The sequence below is a fragment of the Diabrotica virgifera genome, chromosome 8, assembly GCF_917563875.1.
Source record: "Diabrotica virgifera virgifera chromosome 8, PGI_DIABVI_V3a".
Taxonomy (NCBI): Eukaryota; Metazoa; Arthropoda; class Insecta; order Coleoptera; family Chrysomelidae; genus Diabrotica; species Diabrotica virgifera.
In genome coordinates, this window is record NC_065450.1 from 186,230,089 (window position 1) to 186,246,693 (window position 16,605).

The 16,605-nt window shown below is 35.4% G+C and overlaps 1 protein-coding gene across 2 annotated transcripts in view; it reads left to right on the forward strand.

Annotated features, from left to right (window-relative positions):
- Window positions 1–16,605, forward strand: part of LOC114343599 (chondroitin sulfate synthase 1) — a 228,513-nt gene that overhangs the window by 153,515 nt on the left and 58,393 nt on the right. For both annotated transcript variants that reach the window (XM_050657674.1, XM_050657675.1), the window contains exon 4: window positions 14,378–14,518. In XM_050657674.1, the coding sequence (XP_050513631.1) occupies window positions 14,378–14,518 (141 nt within the window). The remainder of the gene's footprint in view (window positions 1–14,377; window positions 14,519–16,605) is intronic.

Below are 16,605 nucleotides of genomic sequence, written 5' to 3' on the forward strand. Positions count from 1 at the left end.
GGATTGGAACAGGTTAACAGTTAAATAGCAACAATAATTATTATTGATGAGAAAGAAAAAATACCAAAGAAATAAACAACAGAATAGGAAACATGTCCTTTGGAAAGAATGAGATTCCCAAGGAAGTAAAAAAAAGTGTCCCAAATAATGGTAAGGTCTTCAATAATCTATGGAAGTGAGTCATGGACATTAACAAAAACTAATAAAAGAAAAACTAAATCTACAGAATTGAGATTCCTAATAAAAATAGAGGGTGTCACGAGGCTAAGTCTAAGACAAATGACTAACAAAAAATATATACCAAGTCAGAGTAGGTACAAGGAAAAAACAAGGTAGGACATCCAAGAATAAGACGGGATGATCAACTGAGACAAGAAATAGGGAAGAGAGGAATACAATGGAACGAGATAAGACATTTGGCCCAAAATAAACAATCATGGAGAAGACGTGTTAGAGAAATAGTGCAAGAATAAATGTATGGAATAAATATATATTATAATTATTAAATAATAAAGATATCGATATAAAGAGATATACAACAATGTACAAACTACAGGGCTATAAAACTGCTTAGCCACACCATGAAAATATGGGAAAGAGTAATTGACAGACGGATACGTGAAGAGACCGAAATATCCGAGAATCAATTTGGCTTTATGCAGGGTAGATCAACAACAGATGCAATTTTCATTATAAGGCAGTTGATGGAAAAATACAGGAGTAAAGAAACAAACGCTCATATGGTATTCATTGATCTTGAGAAAGCATATGATAGAGTTCCTCGAGAGATTCTGTGGTGGGCACTCAATAAGAAAGGAGTCCCTGGTGAATATGTAAAGATTGTGAGGGATATGTATGAGGGAGTAACGACTAGTGTTAGGACAGGTGTGGGAGAGACTGATAAATTTCATGTGAAAGTAGGATTGCACCAAGGCTCTGTGCTTAGTCCGTATTTATTCTCATTAGTTTTGGACCAGATAACAGCGAAACTACAGGGTAACATTCCATGGTGCTTAATGTATGCTGATGATGTCGTGTTAGTAGGAAATAGTGAAAGAGACTTAGAACAAAAACTGGAACAGTGGAGACAAGCTCTGGAGGAAAAAGGTTTAAAACTTAGTAGGACAAAAACAGAGTATTTGGAATGTTCATTTAAAGATGGAGCTACTACAAATAAAATGGTATCTTTGGATGGTGAAATGATTGTGAAAAGCAATAGTTTTAAGTACCTAGGATCGGTATTACAGAGTAATGGAGAAATAGATGGAGATGCATGCAGTAGAATTAGGGCTGGATGGATGAAGTGGAAAGAAGCGAGTGGTGTGATGTGTGACAGAAAAATTCCAATGAAGCTGAAGGGAAAATTCTATAAAACAGCCATAAGACCGGCTATGATGTACGGGACTGAATGTTGGGCAGTGAAAAAGAAAGAGGAACAACGAATGCATGTGGCGGAAATGAGAATGCTTAGATGGATGAGTGGAGTGACAAAGAAGGATAAAATTAGAAATGAGTATATTAGGGGAAGTCTAGGTGTGGCACCAATTGATGCCAAAATGAGAGAGCATAGGTTAAGATGGTTCGGTCATGTTCAACGTCGAGACGTTAATCACCCAATACGAAGAATAGCTGAAGTGCAGATTCCTGGAAGGAGTAGGAGAGGAAGACCAAAGAAGACCTGGGGGGAGGCGATAAGGCAGGACATGTTGGTAAAGGGGATTAACATTGATATGACCCAAGACAGAATTGTGTGGAGAAATGCAATTAGGGAAGCCGACCCCGCATAGGGATAAGGCAAAGAGAATGATGATGATGATCGATGGGTATTTATATTGATTAAATTAATGTAATGGCTATATTTTAATAAAATTTGCATTAAAACTTACATTTTAAGTCACACGTCAAGTGTAGGAAATATCAAATACCGAATTATTTCTACATACCTTGCGTTATAACAAAACCCATTAATTTAATTGATTTAAATTTAAAATGATACAGTAATTCAACGTTCAAGGACATCATACCAATTTTATTTATTTTTGTTTTCTTTCAATTATTGTGCATTACACTCTCATTACATTCCCATGAACACAACATACAGCTGTTGTCTTTAAATGCATACAGACAATCTTTTTGGTGAATAAAAGTACTTTTCCAAAAAATATTAGGAAACGTCAAAATACACCGTTTATAGACTAACAGCCGGTAGGTATTGCTGAAATTTGCTAATCATTTTAGGCACGATAAGAGTCTATACCTTAAATAGTATAACCTAAAAGAAAACGTATGAACCTGTGCCGTCACATTTTAGTGGTAAATGCGTCGACAGTGGCGCATCAAACTTTCCACTTACGGGATAAATAAATTAAAAGGTACCCTCCCTCACTCCCAGAATTCAGTTTTTTTCATTTTTGTAAGTTCTATGTGATTAATTTAGTAATTTGGTTTGGGTGTAACAAAACATTAAAAGACAATCAGATCCAAAACGACTAATTCCGATATGGATGTAGATCCCAAGAAACCATCCAATATCTTACCGGAAGGTGCCAGGCGTTTGCTGCAACTGGAAATAAGGAACGGCATGACTCAGTAGAAAAGATCCTATCAAAGCTCCAACTTCTCCAAACCAACCATCTCTCATATTATCAATACGTCCATGAGAGTTTGCATGAGAATGACAATAATTACAAGTTAAACTGGAATTGCAGACCAAACAGTGACACATAATAGAGCAGATCTCATATTAATTAATAAATTCATGAGAGAAATAACACTAACTAATGTGGCAATACCTAACAACAATAATCGGCATGTCAAATATAACGAAAATATCGCCAAGTACGGAGATTTGGAAATACCCAGACAATACCTATTTTAGTCTCCCTACTACTGGAGTCATTCCGTAATTCCGAAGAACCTTCTAGAAAACATAAAATAGTTGGGTCTGAATGGACATCTCTATAGACAATGCTGAAATCTGTACCACCTGGGATGAGTGAATTTTCCCCCTTAACGCCTGTTCCGTTCTTAGTTACTCATTTGGAGTTATAAAGTGGTCAAAAATGGGTATAGAAAGCCTTCAGGAGAAAACAAGAACTTCTTCTTCTTCTTCTTCTTATTCTTCTTCTTCTTCTTCTTCTTCTTCTTATACTTGTTGTAGATCTGTCGATGCGTTAATTCCGACGTTGAAGTATTTCTTGAGAGGTAGACTGCCAGCTATCTCTCCATCTTTTTGGTGGTCTCTCCGGTGGACGCCTGCCTGCTGGTTTTCCTTCTAGCGCAATTCTTGGTAGTCTGTGCTCCTCCATTCTTTTTACATGACTGAATCATTCACTTCGTCTTTGCCTGCTCCATCTGACTACATCTTGCACGCCACATTGTTCCCTAATGATGTTGTTTCGTATTCTATTTCTTCTTGTCTTCCCTGCTATTGCTCTTAGTGTCTTCATTTCGGCTGTTAGTAGCATGTTTTGGTTTTATTGGTGTCTTCTCTTGATTAAATGCCATAGGTCATAAGAGGTCTGATGCAAGTTTTATAAATTCTAATTTTGCTGTCCATTCTCATATATGGGTTATTCCAGACAACATCTCTCAAACATCCGAACAATACAGCGGCCTTGTTAATTTGTCCTCTTAGGTCTCTGTCTGGGTCATGATAAAAACAAGAACACTTCTCACAAAGGCACAAAAATATGATCCACTCAGTGCAGTAGAGAGAACAACATTACAGCGGTATCTAGAAGGAATTGGACTTATGGGCATAGGCGAGCAACTGGACAAGCATGTTGCTAATTTAAGAACCTATTGAGGTAGGGACGTATTGATAACCTTGTTATCAATACGTCCCTGGCAGAATGCTTGAAAACGACCACTAAGTATGAGCTATACTGGGACCGCACTGTGCTTAGAGCCTTAGGGGGAGCGTGAACCGAATAGCTAAGGTCATAGATGCTTTCGAAAAAAAAAAATTATGTATGTGCCAGCAAAGCTATGAAGTGTTCATGACACTCTTGAATTCCGATTCTTCGTCCAGGAAAAATCAGTTCAATATGACATTCTTAAAAAATCCACAAAGGTACAACTTCTCTATTATTTCTTCAACTTCTTACGTTGATGGACTGGAGACTAAAACTGGAATTTTCTGTCACCAGTCCCCTATTTTCACTTTTTTCACCGAAACTATATTAAAACATAATGATTTATGAAATAAAAATTAATTGAGCAAACATTTAATAATCTCGGTATACGGATTCTATCAGAACATATCACTTACATTATAGTCCAGGAACCGAAGCTTTTCACCTCGCAATTTTTACAGAATGGATCGATTTGCTTGAAAATTTGAGAATAAGTAGTGGATAGTCCAAGGATCAAAATCTATATGATGCCAAAAGGCGCTTTTACCATGGGGGTGGTTGCAGCCCCATCTTGGGGGTGGAAAATTTTTATTATATTTTGACCGCAAAAGTTGATAAAAACATTAATTTTAAGCAAAAAATGTTCCATACATTTTTTTGATAAAATTAATATTTTTCGGTTTATTCGCTATCGAAAGTGTTAGTTTTATATTGAAAAAATCAATGTTTTTCGATATTACACTCATTTACGATTCACTCAATTTTTGACGTAGAAAAATTTTTTTCAAACTAAGTTCTTGGGAATTAAATAACCTACAATTTCATATTTAAACATTTTTTTCGTATCTCTGATGCTAATGTTTCTATTCTGAAGAAAATAATAGTATTTTTTACCAAACTACAAAAATTCGTTATTCGCTTTTAACTCCAGTTTTTTTAAAACTAATCATTGTAAGCCAGTCAAACTTCTGGCATCTATTACTAATACATAAATAAAGAAGTACGAATATGGCCAATGACTAAAAACACCTCTCACTTACATTATTATGCTTACAATTGGATTTCTCCTTTTTTTTTTTTCAAAAAAATATATTTATTTTTTAACCGTAACTTGTTTATTTTTTATCCTATGAAGTTTATTAAAAAAGAATTTTGTAGGTTTCTACAAGATCTATACGGATATTAATATTAAATCCTTTTAAAATCCTCAGTCGCAAAAACAGGTGACTGTAAAAGGGTTGGTAAAGGTGGTTTTTGCATGTTATTACAAGTTTTAATCGTCAATAGATCACCCAATTTTTGCCATAGAAAAAATTTTTGCTAACGCCTTACTTGAGAATTAAACAAGCTACAATTTTACATTTAAATATTTTTTAATATCTCTGATGATAATCTTTCTATTCTGAAGAAAAGGGCATTTTTTACCAAACTACAAAAATTCCTTATTCGCTTTTGACGCTATTTTTTTAAAAACTAATCATTCTAAGCCGGTCAAACCTCTATAACCTATTAATAATACATAAATATAGAAGACCAAATAAGGTCAATGACTAATTTTAATTAGGGTGGTACGTAGGGGGAAGTTTCCGATCACTTTTTCGCTGAAAAAAATAGGGACTGACATTCTTTTCATAATTAGTCATTTAATTTTTGAGCTAGAGACTTTGTCTTATTTCTGTAGATAGATATTTTTAAATACTTTAAATTAGTTTTGAGTTTGAAACTACAATATTTAGCATTTGACGAAGAAGAGCTAACATATAATAAAGTATAGCTCGATTACTATTGGTCTTAAAGAAAATAAAAAAAATGTTTTGTTTATTTTTTCAAAAGGTACATTTTTGTTAAGCAAAGTTGTTTTGATAAAACGAAAACTTTTTGAGTTATTAGCAGAAAACTGATTAAAAACATTGATTTTTTCGATATAAAACTAACACTTTCGATAGCGAATAAATCGAAAACTATTAATTTTATCAAAAAAATGTATAGAACGTTGTTTGCTTAGAATGAATGTGTTTACCAACTTTTGCGGTCAAAATAAAATAAAAAATTTCCACCCTCGAGATGGGGTGGCAACCACCCCCATGGTAAAAGTGCCTTTCTGCTTCATATAGATTTTGATCATTGGACTATCTACTACTTATTCTCAAATTTTCAAGCAAATCGATCTATTTTGTAAAAATTGCGAGGTTTTGTCCTATTTTAAGATTCATTACTTGGACTATAAGAGATTGTAAATAAGATGAGTGGGAAACTGGAATGCAAGCTCCCCCTGGGTTTACTGTTAAACACAAAATTTATGTTAGGAATTCCAAGTTTATGATCAGATCGGCGTAATCGATGTTCATACAGACATTTATCAGAATGGATTAATGTTCCACTGCCACAACTAAGTGGATCAAGTTGTATACTATCGTATGTCTAAAAACTCTGTAAGACCATTAATATAAATATATGTAAGTAAAGTCGAATAAAATAGCTTTAGAAAACAGCCATGAAGCAGAAACTTTCCAAAACGTTTCTATACTACACTATCTGTAAACGACAAGTCAATGAGAAGAGCCTAGATATCAAATCTGAGAATATTTTACATTTTTTATAGAGATAGCATCACTAAACGACGAAAAGCTGACGGCGCAACTTAATAAAAATTCTTAAGTAATGTCCAACATCAAAACAGTTACTTGAACAATTAGAACAAAATACACAAGTACATAAACGGCCACCACTTTAAAATGATAAAAATCTTTCATGTTTAAATAACTTTAAGGAAAAATCATTCAAGAATCAAATCTGGAATTATGTTTCTATCATCTAAATTTTAAAACACTCAGCTTCTAAATGTCATTCAATATCTATATATGATCCATCAGTTCGATTTTCATTACAGTGGAACCTTGATAACTCGGATTTATCGGGAGCGCGGCCGATCCGGGTTATCGAAAATCCGGGTTAGCCGGAGAATATGGTAGAAATTAATAAAATACGGTATACTTACAGATAAACGTCATTATAATTGAAATAACATGAAATATATATGCACAGTACGCATCTAAATTACGTATAGTTGTATAGAGTATAAAGTATTGTTCATTTCTTGGTAAAAAACTCATGCCTAGACAAAATAACACGTAAACACAAACCTATCTGAAGCACAATTACAGAACGGAAGCGAAAAATACGACTGTAGTACACACAGTACAGTCACAATCGGAACAATGCTATGTTATTTAAGAACAGTGGAGACTAAGACCATTATTGTTTAAAAAATATTTTTTTAAATAGCCTTTTAGTCTTTTTTGAACAATGCTAAGACAGTTTGAAATAAATAAAGGAATACAGGTGCCTGTTGTTTTCGATAATCCGAGACAATGAACGTCGCTCTGCCGCCGTGTGACATGAGTCATTTTTACTATCGTATAGTTCAAATTACACAAATACACATTATCTCTCAAATATTATATTACATACATTTATATTGTTGATATGTTTGTCTGATGAAAATAGGTCCGGGTTAGCCGGACTTCCGGGTTATCGGGGGCCGACTTATCGGGGTTCCACTGTACTTGCATTATAGTAGGGAAGGAGAGTGTGCTAAATTTTCAGTTACTCGAGCGTTATGGGGACCTATTGGGTTGTGAAAAGTAGGTCCTAAAACCAAAAAAACTTAAGTTAGGTTTTCCATTAGGTGGGGGACTTTCCATTTTTTAATTTAATTTTCCATTTCCAACAATCAATTTTTCCGATTATAGCGCCATCTATTCATAATTCGAAAAAATGTCTCGAATAAAAGTTGCTTAGTTTTAGGTAAAGAATCCAAATCTGCAATAAAAAATGGGGGCTCCTATTGAAGAGTTTAAAGTAGCCCCCCACCCCACCTCCGTTGGAGGTCGTGTTTGGTGTCATTCGATAGATTTTTCAAAAATATTGAATACATGTATTTTACAGTTTTTCGATCTGATGTTCAATTTGCGAAATATCGCGGGGTTCGTACTTAAAATTTTTAATTTACCCCCCACCTCTCTCCGTGGGGGGTCATGTTTGGTATCATTTTTACTGTTATAACTTTTTCCTAAATAACTGTTTTCGTATCTGTTACGACAAACGAGTAATTGGACTTCCTTGCACTAATGCCCCACCCTGTACATGAAAATATATGATTTTATTTCCTTTCAATTCCAACACCACCATCTACACGTGTTTCGACTTATTCAAGTCTCATCAGCAACACTTGTGGTTAGTTCAAACTGAAACGACATGCAATCTATTTTGGTTGTTTAATATAACAGACGTGAGTAGCTGAGTACGTTAGTTGCGACCTCTATAAGAAGCAACAAGATCTTGTTGCTTTGAGGTGTTCTGCCTTTCCGAGTCTTCTACCGGGTATCCTTTGTTTATGATCAAAACAGATTAACAGTTTATTTTTATTTCATCGATTATTATTCTTATTTTCTTACTGCTCTTCTCCGGAAGTCCATTTCTGTTGTAGCATTTTTATATATATTTTTTTTTGTTTAAGGGCCATATTTCTAAGCTGTATGAGATATGCTTTTTACAATGGTATTATATATTCTGATTTTGTTCTCTTTGCTTATATCGTTATCCCACAGTACTCCATTCGAGATATTGCTTTTCTTCATTCTTCGTTTACTTCTTTTTCTTGGTATCCGTTGTTATTAGTAGATCCATTTTCTGATGTTTAACGTATGTTTTTGGATATCATCCATGTTTCCTTTATATCGTTCATCTTCAGTTTTCAGTCCTGATCCGAGGCTGTGTTCGGTTGTTTTGACAATGGTTCTTTTTACCAGTACAGGTCGTAGGCCTATGGTTCAACCTTCCTCCTTTGTCCTGGCTTAGGACCAAGTTCTTTTGCGAGCTTTATTTACTAACATCTTCATACAGTTTTACAACTTGTCATCTACCCTTTTTTTACCGCATAATTTAATACAGCCACTAATAGGCCTGGATCCCGCGTACCAAAAAAAAAGTTGATTAATAGCAAGCTGAAAATTTGTTAATAGCTTAGCGGTGTCTAGTCGGACAAACTTTGATGTACGGGAACACTTTAACAGGGGAAGTTTTAATTGTGGAACAGTTTAAAAATTTGGAACGTCAAATTACGAAAACGTCCCATGTATTTTGTCGGAAAGAACATCCAATTGATTTGTTACCCTATCATTAAACTCTAATGCAAAAATTAGACTGTTATTACTAACCAACATGATTCCTGTCATTTGAAACGTTCTTCGTGTGCCACTCATTAAAATGTCCAGTTAGTGTTAGTGATAAACATCAGTCTGATTTTTGCATGAGAGTTTAATGAAATGGTAACAAATCAATTGGAAGTTCTGTCCGACAAAATATATGGAACGTTTTCGTAGTCTGACGTTCCAAATTTTAAACCTGTTCCACAATTAAAACTTCCCCTGTTCCAGTGTTCCCATACATCAAAGTTTGTCCGGATAGACACTGTTAAGCTATTAACACATTTTCAGCTTGCTATTAATTAACTTTTTTTGGTGCGCGGGATCCAGGTCTATAACGTGAAACTATAATCTGCCTTTTTTTCTACAATCGCTGATACCAATATTTTACCGTTGTGACAAACAAAATTGCTTTATTTAAATATTTTTTAAATAAATTTACATACGTAATAAGTTTTTATGTAAAAATATAAATAAGATCATGTAAATATAGATACATATTACATAAATTAGTCAATACATTTTTTATTTTTGATAGAATTCAAAGTCTCGTAACTAGCACTCGTCCACGGCCCTATAACAGACTCATCCTATTATCTTATCAAGAGCCACTTCATAACATTACGCACATTTAGATTCATAAACTAAATCGAATAATCAAATTAGTTAATGGCAGTGTCTGCGGAAGGATCTGAACGGCAAAGGCACTTTAAATAAACTACCTGTACGCAAATTGACTTGATTCGAATGCACGCTTTTCCCATGGAATAATAGTATTAGTTAGAGGTCGTTAGTTTCTATGTTTTTTCACGATACAATGAAAATTTTACACTACACTGGGGTGCAAAATTAACCGGACACCTTAAAATGGGTAATTTTTGATGTCTCGAATTTCCTAAACCTGTTTTCCGATATAAGTGATTTTTTAATATATTATAGCCTTATTCTTTATCAATATCGCTGTATTAATATTGTGGCTAAACAGGTAAATTTGAATTGCATACCGGGTGTACCAATGAAACTGTGTTTTTTTCTTAAACTTCGCATCACCCTGTGTAATATTCTAGCATTTATAAAATACTCAAATTAAAACCCAACTATAGCCTTATGTTTTCTCAACATTTTGTTTATTGATTCATTCGCTTAAGTAGGACCATAAAAAAGTTAGGAAATTTAACAACTAGCCATGTTCTTTATCAATACAGGGCGTTTCTAAATAAATGCGACAAACTTTAAGGGGTAATTCTACATAAAAAATAATGACAGTTTGCTTTATAAACCTATGTCCGCAAATGCTTCATTTCTGAAATAGAGGGTGATGAAATTTTTCTTACAAACTGACGATTTATTTATTGCTTAAAAACCAGTTGAGATATGCAAATGAAATTTGGTGGATGTTAAGACGTAGTTATTGTACATTTTTTGACATACAAGTAAGAATTTAATATTCACCATTGGCGCGCATACGGTTAATATAATATTAAATTCTTAATTGTACGTCAAAAAATGTGCAATAACTACTTCTTAAAACCCACCAAATTTCATTTGCATACCTCAACCGGTTTTAAAGCAATAAATAAATCGTCAGTTTGTAAGAAACTTTCAACACCCCCTATCTCGGAAACGAAGCATTTGCAGACATATTGTTGATAAAGCAAACTGGCATTATTTTTTCATGCAGAATTACCCCTTAAAGTTTGCTTTAAATTATTATTTAAAAACACGTTGTATTGATCAAAAACATGGCTAGTTGTTAAATTACCTAACTTTTTTATTATCCAACATAAGCCAATAAGTCAAAAAACAAAATGTTGAGAAAACATGAGGCTATAGTTGGATTTTAATTTCAGTATTATATAAATCCTAGAATATTCCACAGGGTGATGCGAACTTTGATAAAAAACACAGTTTGATTGATACACCCGGTATACAATGAAAATTTAACTGTTTAGCAACAATACTATTACAGCAATATTGCTAAAGAATAAGGTTATAATATATTAAAAATATCACTTAAATCGGACAACAGGTTTAGGAAATTCGAGACATCAAAAATGACCCATTTTTAAGGTGTCCGGTTAATTTTGCACCGCAGTGTATTTATATAAATAGCAAGTTATTTATATAGTAAAATCTCCGACATGAATGAGCTTTGCATACCCGTAGGAACATTTGGGCATCATTGGGATGAAGAGGATTGGTCCAGGTAGAATCATCCGTGCCTAAATTCTCTCCAAGCATGGGCGCCCAGGGTGGGCCGTGCCCCCCCTAACTTTTTGGGTGCTTTAAACTATATATGGTTATCCAAAGTATACAAAATATAATGTTAAACATCTTCACGTCTGCCCCCCTAAAAATTTTTATGTGGGCGCCCGTGTCTCCAGGCACTCCTCCATAACCCCCCTTATGTCATGTGAGAGTCTTAGGAAACGAGACACTCACTTGATTTCTTTTCCACATAAAGTACAGGACAGAATAAGACGCTTTAGTCCCATAGCCTTCTTTTTCTTGTCCTCATTATGTGCTTTGTATGTCCGAGCATCGAGCTTCCATAAGTCTACCGGACCCTTTCGGCTCAGCAGATTCCAGAGTATGGGAAAATAGGCCTCTTTGGCCCGGATTTTTAATGTTTTGTTAGAGATTTTTTTGGTTGGCCATTTGGTTAGCCAAAATGTGCCATTTTTGTGATATATTTTTATTTTTTTTGGGTGGCCTAGTCCTTTTTGTGTTTTTTATGATTTTTTTTAAGGAGTTTGGGATAAAAATCGGCTGAGGGTGGTGTTAGTCGACCATTGCAGAGCTATTTACAGCTCCCGGAACTAACCATGGCCGATGAGAAACGCTGTCATCGATCGTACGTCCATCTAAACTTTACGCAGAAGGATTTCTCGCACCGGCCATGGTTCGCTCCAGGAGCTGTACATGCTGACTCTTCTTAGTAATCGCCAAGCAGTTGCTGTTTGGGTGTTCTGTGTTTCCATCGGTGGAAGCCCTATGATCTCTCACAGAATGTGGTTGGTATGGTCCATTATATCTGCGAATTTTGGTCTTTCTTTGTCGTCCATCTGGTCTAATACTCTGATCTATTGGGCGCCTCTGAAAAGGAATCTTTCCTCTACGTATCGAGGTACGTTCGGTGCTTCTCGTAGCGCTCCGTTGTGAACAGCTTGGATCTTCTTTCTGTTCGTCTTGCAAGTCTGTCCCCATGCGAGAGATGCGTATGTCAGGATGAGCAGTATGATGTTGATGAGTTGATGTCTTTGTTCTGAATGTCAGTTTGCTTCTTCTCCCAGTTAGGCATGTGATCTTGGCTTGTACAATTTTTAACTTTTGTACTGTTCTTGTAACATGGGATGTGAACGTGAGACCCTTGTCCTTAATGAGCCCGGTGTACTTTGCTTCATTTAACCATCCGATGAGAGCGTCCAACATCTCTAGTTGTTTTGGCTGGTCTCTTCTTACACATTACTGCTTAGGTATTCTCCGAATGTATCGCAATTTTCCAGTGTATGAACCATTCTACCACGTCTAGTGTTATCTGAAGGTTTCCAGTTGGAATGTCTTGGTTTATTTGCTTGGCCACTATTGACGTGTCGTCTGCATAACGCTGAACAGTATGCCAGGTGCTCTGGGGGCATCAGCTCCCTGTGGTACTCCTGCCTCCGGAAATCCGACTTCGGCTAGTACTTGTCCTATGCGAATTCTGATATTTCGGTTTGCAAGGTACAACGAGAGTAGCTTTGTCATAGCATTGCTGTATCCATAGTTCTTCATTTTGTAGGTCAGTCCTCTATAACAAACTCTGTTGAATGCTTTGCTTACGTCTAGGAAGGCTGCTCCGGTGTACTGTATATTGTTGATACCTTCTCCATGTATTCTGTGAGCCTGAGTACCTGGTGTTCGCTTGAATGTCTGGCTCTATATCCAAATTGTACTTCTGGTAAAACGTAGTATGGTGCTTCTCAGAGGCTTTTTTCAGTGCGTCACAGTTTTTCGATTTCTTTTTAACGCATTAAGTTGGAAGTGATAGAAAAAAAGGTACGTCGGTGATTGCACTCATTTATTCTAGTTGTTGATAGATGGCGCTATATTAAAATACGATTTACGTATTATCTCTACGACTATAATCTGTAGGTACAATTTATACGACTCTGCAAATCAAAGAACATAGCTTTTTATAAATGCAATAAAGACGATTGATTTGTTTTTACACCAAATTGCAAATAACAGGGTTATATGTATTGCAATAACCTTTTCATATTTGATTCATTACGATTCTGACAACTGTCAGATTGAACTAAAATGTCATGCAATGATTCACTACATTCTTAAGATCATATATTTATGTGGTCAAAATTAACGCCACACTGAAAGACTGAGAAGAACTTTAGATTGTAGTCGTATAGATAGGTAAATCATTTTTTTTTTTCGATTGTAGCACCATCTATCAACAACTATAATAAATGTTATCAATGTGTTTAACCGCGGACGTACATTTTCTTCTGTCACTTGTGACGCACTGAAAAAAGCCTCTGAGAGGCACCATATTCCCTTTTTTCTTCGAGCCGAGAGTATCATTTTTTCAGCAATTTTGCTGACTTCTGGCAGTAAACTAATTACCCTGTAGTTCTATGGAAAAATGATGGGTTTTCTTGCTTTATGGATTGTGATCACATGGGCTCTTCCCAACAATTAGGGAATCTTTTGAATTTCATTATGTTGGTCAGATAAATTACTGCTTTCGGTGTGAAGTATCTTAGAGCCCTGTTGGTTATTTCTCTCAGTCCAGGTACTTTCTCTGATAAGGTTTTGTGGATTAAGTCCACTCCCTTAAAGCCCAAGAAATTAGGTTAATCTGGAAGCTTACCTTGCAATGTTTTCTTTGTAGTAAAGTAATTTGTTGTGACGAATTATCGACCGCAAATAACAGGTTCCGTCTCGACAGCCAGTCACGTACGGAGACATCTGGAAGAATGATGCAGCGAACAAGCGAGGAAAAGATTTCTCATGAATGTTCGCTGATCAAGGCTACGGATTAGTAGGGTTGGGCGGTTCCGTTTTTCTGGAACGTTCAAGACCATGGCTGGTATTTTTGTATTCAATATATAAGGATGTGAATTTTTAGGAGTGGTTAGTTATAAGATAAATTCCGTCTGTACAGTTATATACATAAAGTCGTATATAAATCGAACCGCTCGTTTCATTATAATTGTAAGTTTTTACAGTATATATTGCTACATTATTTTATATTAACTTAAAAAATATTTACATTCAATAAATTAAGTTTCAACTTATTTATTTTATTGTTTACAGATGCAAGTAATTCTCTACCACAACCAAAGCGGCGAAAAAGCTTTTAGTGGTGATTTGAAGCAAAAGGAAGTTCATAGAGCGATAACTCTACATCCAATAAAGCAGCCCCAATTGATGTACCGGCTTCACAAATACGTTAAGGTTAGATTTTATTAATTTTTTTGTACATTGATAATTAAAAACCCTTTTTCTCGTTATATTATATTTGTTGTCAGCAGTAAAAGGAGTGACCAAAGTCATCCAGTAAAATTGTTCCCGAATTCTCTGAAGGGTTTTCTTTATACCAAAATGCCCTTCTGATGGACTGTCGTGTAACTGACGAAGTACTTCTACTATTCAGCTCTTTGGAATCGCCAACTGTGTTCTCCTCGCCGAACCATCATCATGTTTCAGTACTCGTTTGAGCCAGCTGTCTTCCGAGATAAAGAAGCCCCACTGGGCCCAATACGTTTTAACTACTGAGCCTAGGTTTGATATTTCTTGCCAATCGATACAATATTTCTTGTCGACGATTTTCTTTTTTCCATTTTCTAATCTTCTGTAGAACCGGATCTTTCCCTTGTTCTTCCCTGATCTTAGTAGGCGTCCACTCGTCGTTGACCACTGTTGTTCTTAGTACTGCTGCTTCCTTTGATTCGTTTTTGTTGTAGTGGGAACCCTTTGCTGGACACGGCCTTCTAGATAGAGAATCAGCGTTCCTGTGGCTAACTCCGGCTCGATGCTCGATCTTGAAATCATATTCTTGAAGTGGTTCAATCCATCTGGCTATCTGGCCCTCTGGATTCTCAAACTGCATTAACCACTTAAAGGCGGCATGGTCTGTTCGAATTAGAAACTTCCTTCCATAGAGATATTGATAGAAGTGTTCTACTAATTTCACTACTGCCAGAAGTTATCTTCTCGTGACGCAATAATTTCGCTCAAGTTTTGAAAGCACTTTACTAAAATATCCAAGAACTCGTGTCCGTATCTAATATAAACTGTCCTTCTGGCAGTGGATACCCTAGTATTGGCGCTGTAATTAAATGCCTCTTCAAAGTTTCAAAGGCCGTTTGGCAGTCTCCATCCCAGCAATAATCCCTTGCTTCCTCCGTAAGTCGCGTTAATGGCTTAGCGATATCTGCAAACTTCTTAATGAACCTCCGATAGTAAGTACATAGTCCCAGAAAACTTCTCACTCGATGTTTGTCAGTCGGTTCAGGCCATTCATTAATTGAATCGATTTTTTACTTATAAACACCAGGCATGTTTTCCAAGATAACGCTCTCAACACATTTTCCATAAGCCTCTCAAATGTCGCAAGAGCAATACAGAGTCCAAATGACATAACGTTGAATTTCCACAATCCAGATCCTGTGGTGAAGGCAGAATAAGATTTAATTTCATTCTATGTATTTGAAAATGTTTCGCCGTATTCTTGCATTCCTATGGAAAGCTTAATTTATGATCTAATAAAAATATTATTTATGACTCAGTGTTCGAGAATGTCATTGTAGTAAAATAGGTACAATAAATTTTCAGAACTTATTAAATATAGCTGTATAGATCATACCTTGCTTAAACAATTAAGTTATTTGACAGTGAATAGATTAAAATAAAATAAATGGTAACATTTCACTTATGCATTATTTGTTTTACGTAAAAACGAAACAAACGAAGCCAATAAAAATAATGATAACTAACATTAAATGTGTATCATTGAAATGTGTGAATTTTGTATTTATGGTTCATTAAACTTTTATATAAATATACCTCTAGTATTTTGAAAGTATTGTATCGGAGTTAGGAGTTTAAAAGAAACAAACTCGATGATAAAAAATGGTGCGGGCAAGAATTTGTCATTGCCATCATATCGCGGACCGAGGCAGAAGAATCCGACGATATAAAAATCAAACGTGGGGTCCATCAGGGATGTATACTATCACCACTGCTGTTCAACATCTACTCTGAAGAAATCTTACAAGAAGCAGTGGATGATGTTGAAGCCGAAATTCGAATTAACGGAGAATGTTTCAATAACATAAGATACGCAGACAACACGGTGGTATTCGCTGAAAGTTTTGAAGCCTTCCAGGAGTTAATGAGTAGAATCACACAAGTAAGTCAGAGATATGGACTTTCACTAAACACTAAGAAAACAAAATATGTGATGATCTCTAAGAAGGTACAGCAATTTGAACGAATCAGTGTTGAACGGTCAACAAATAATAGAAAGAGTAAAAACATAT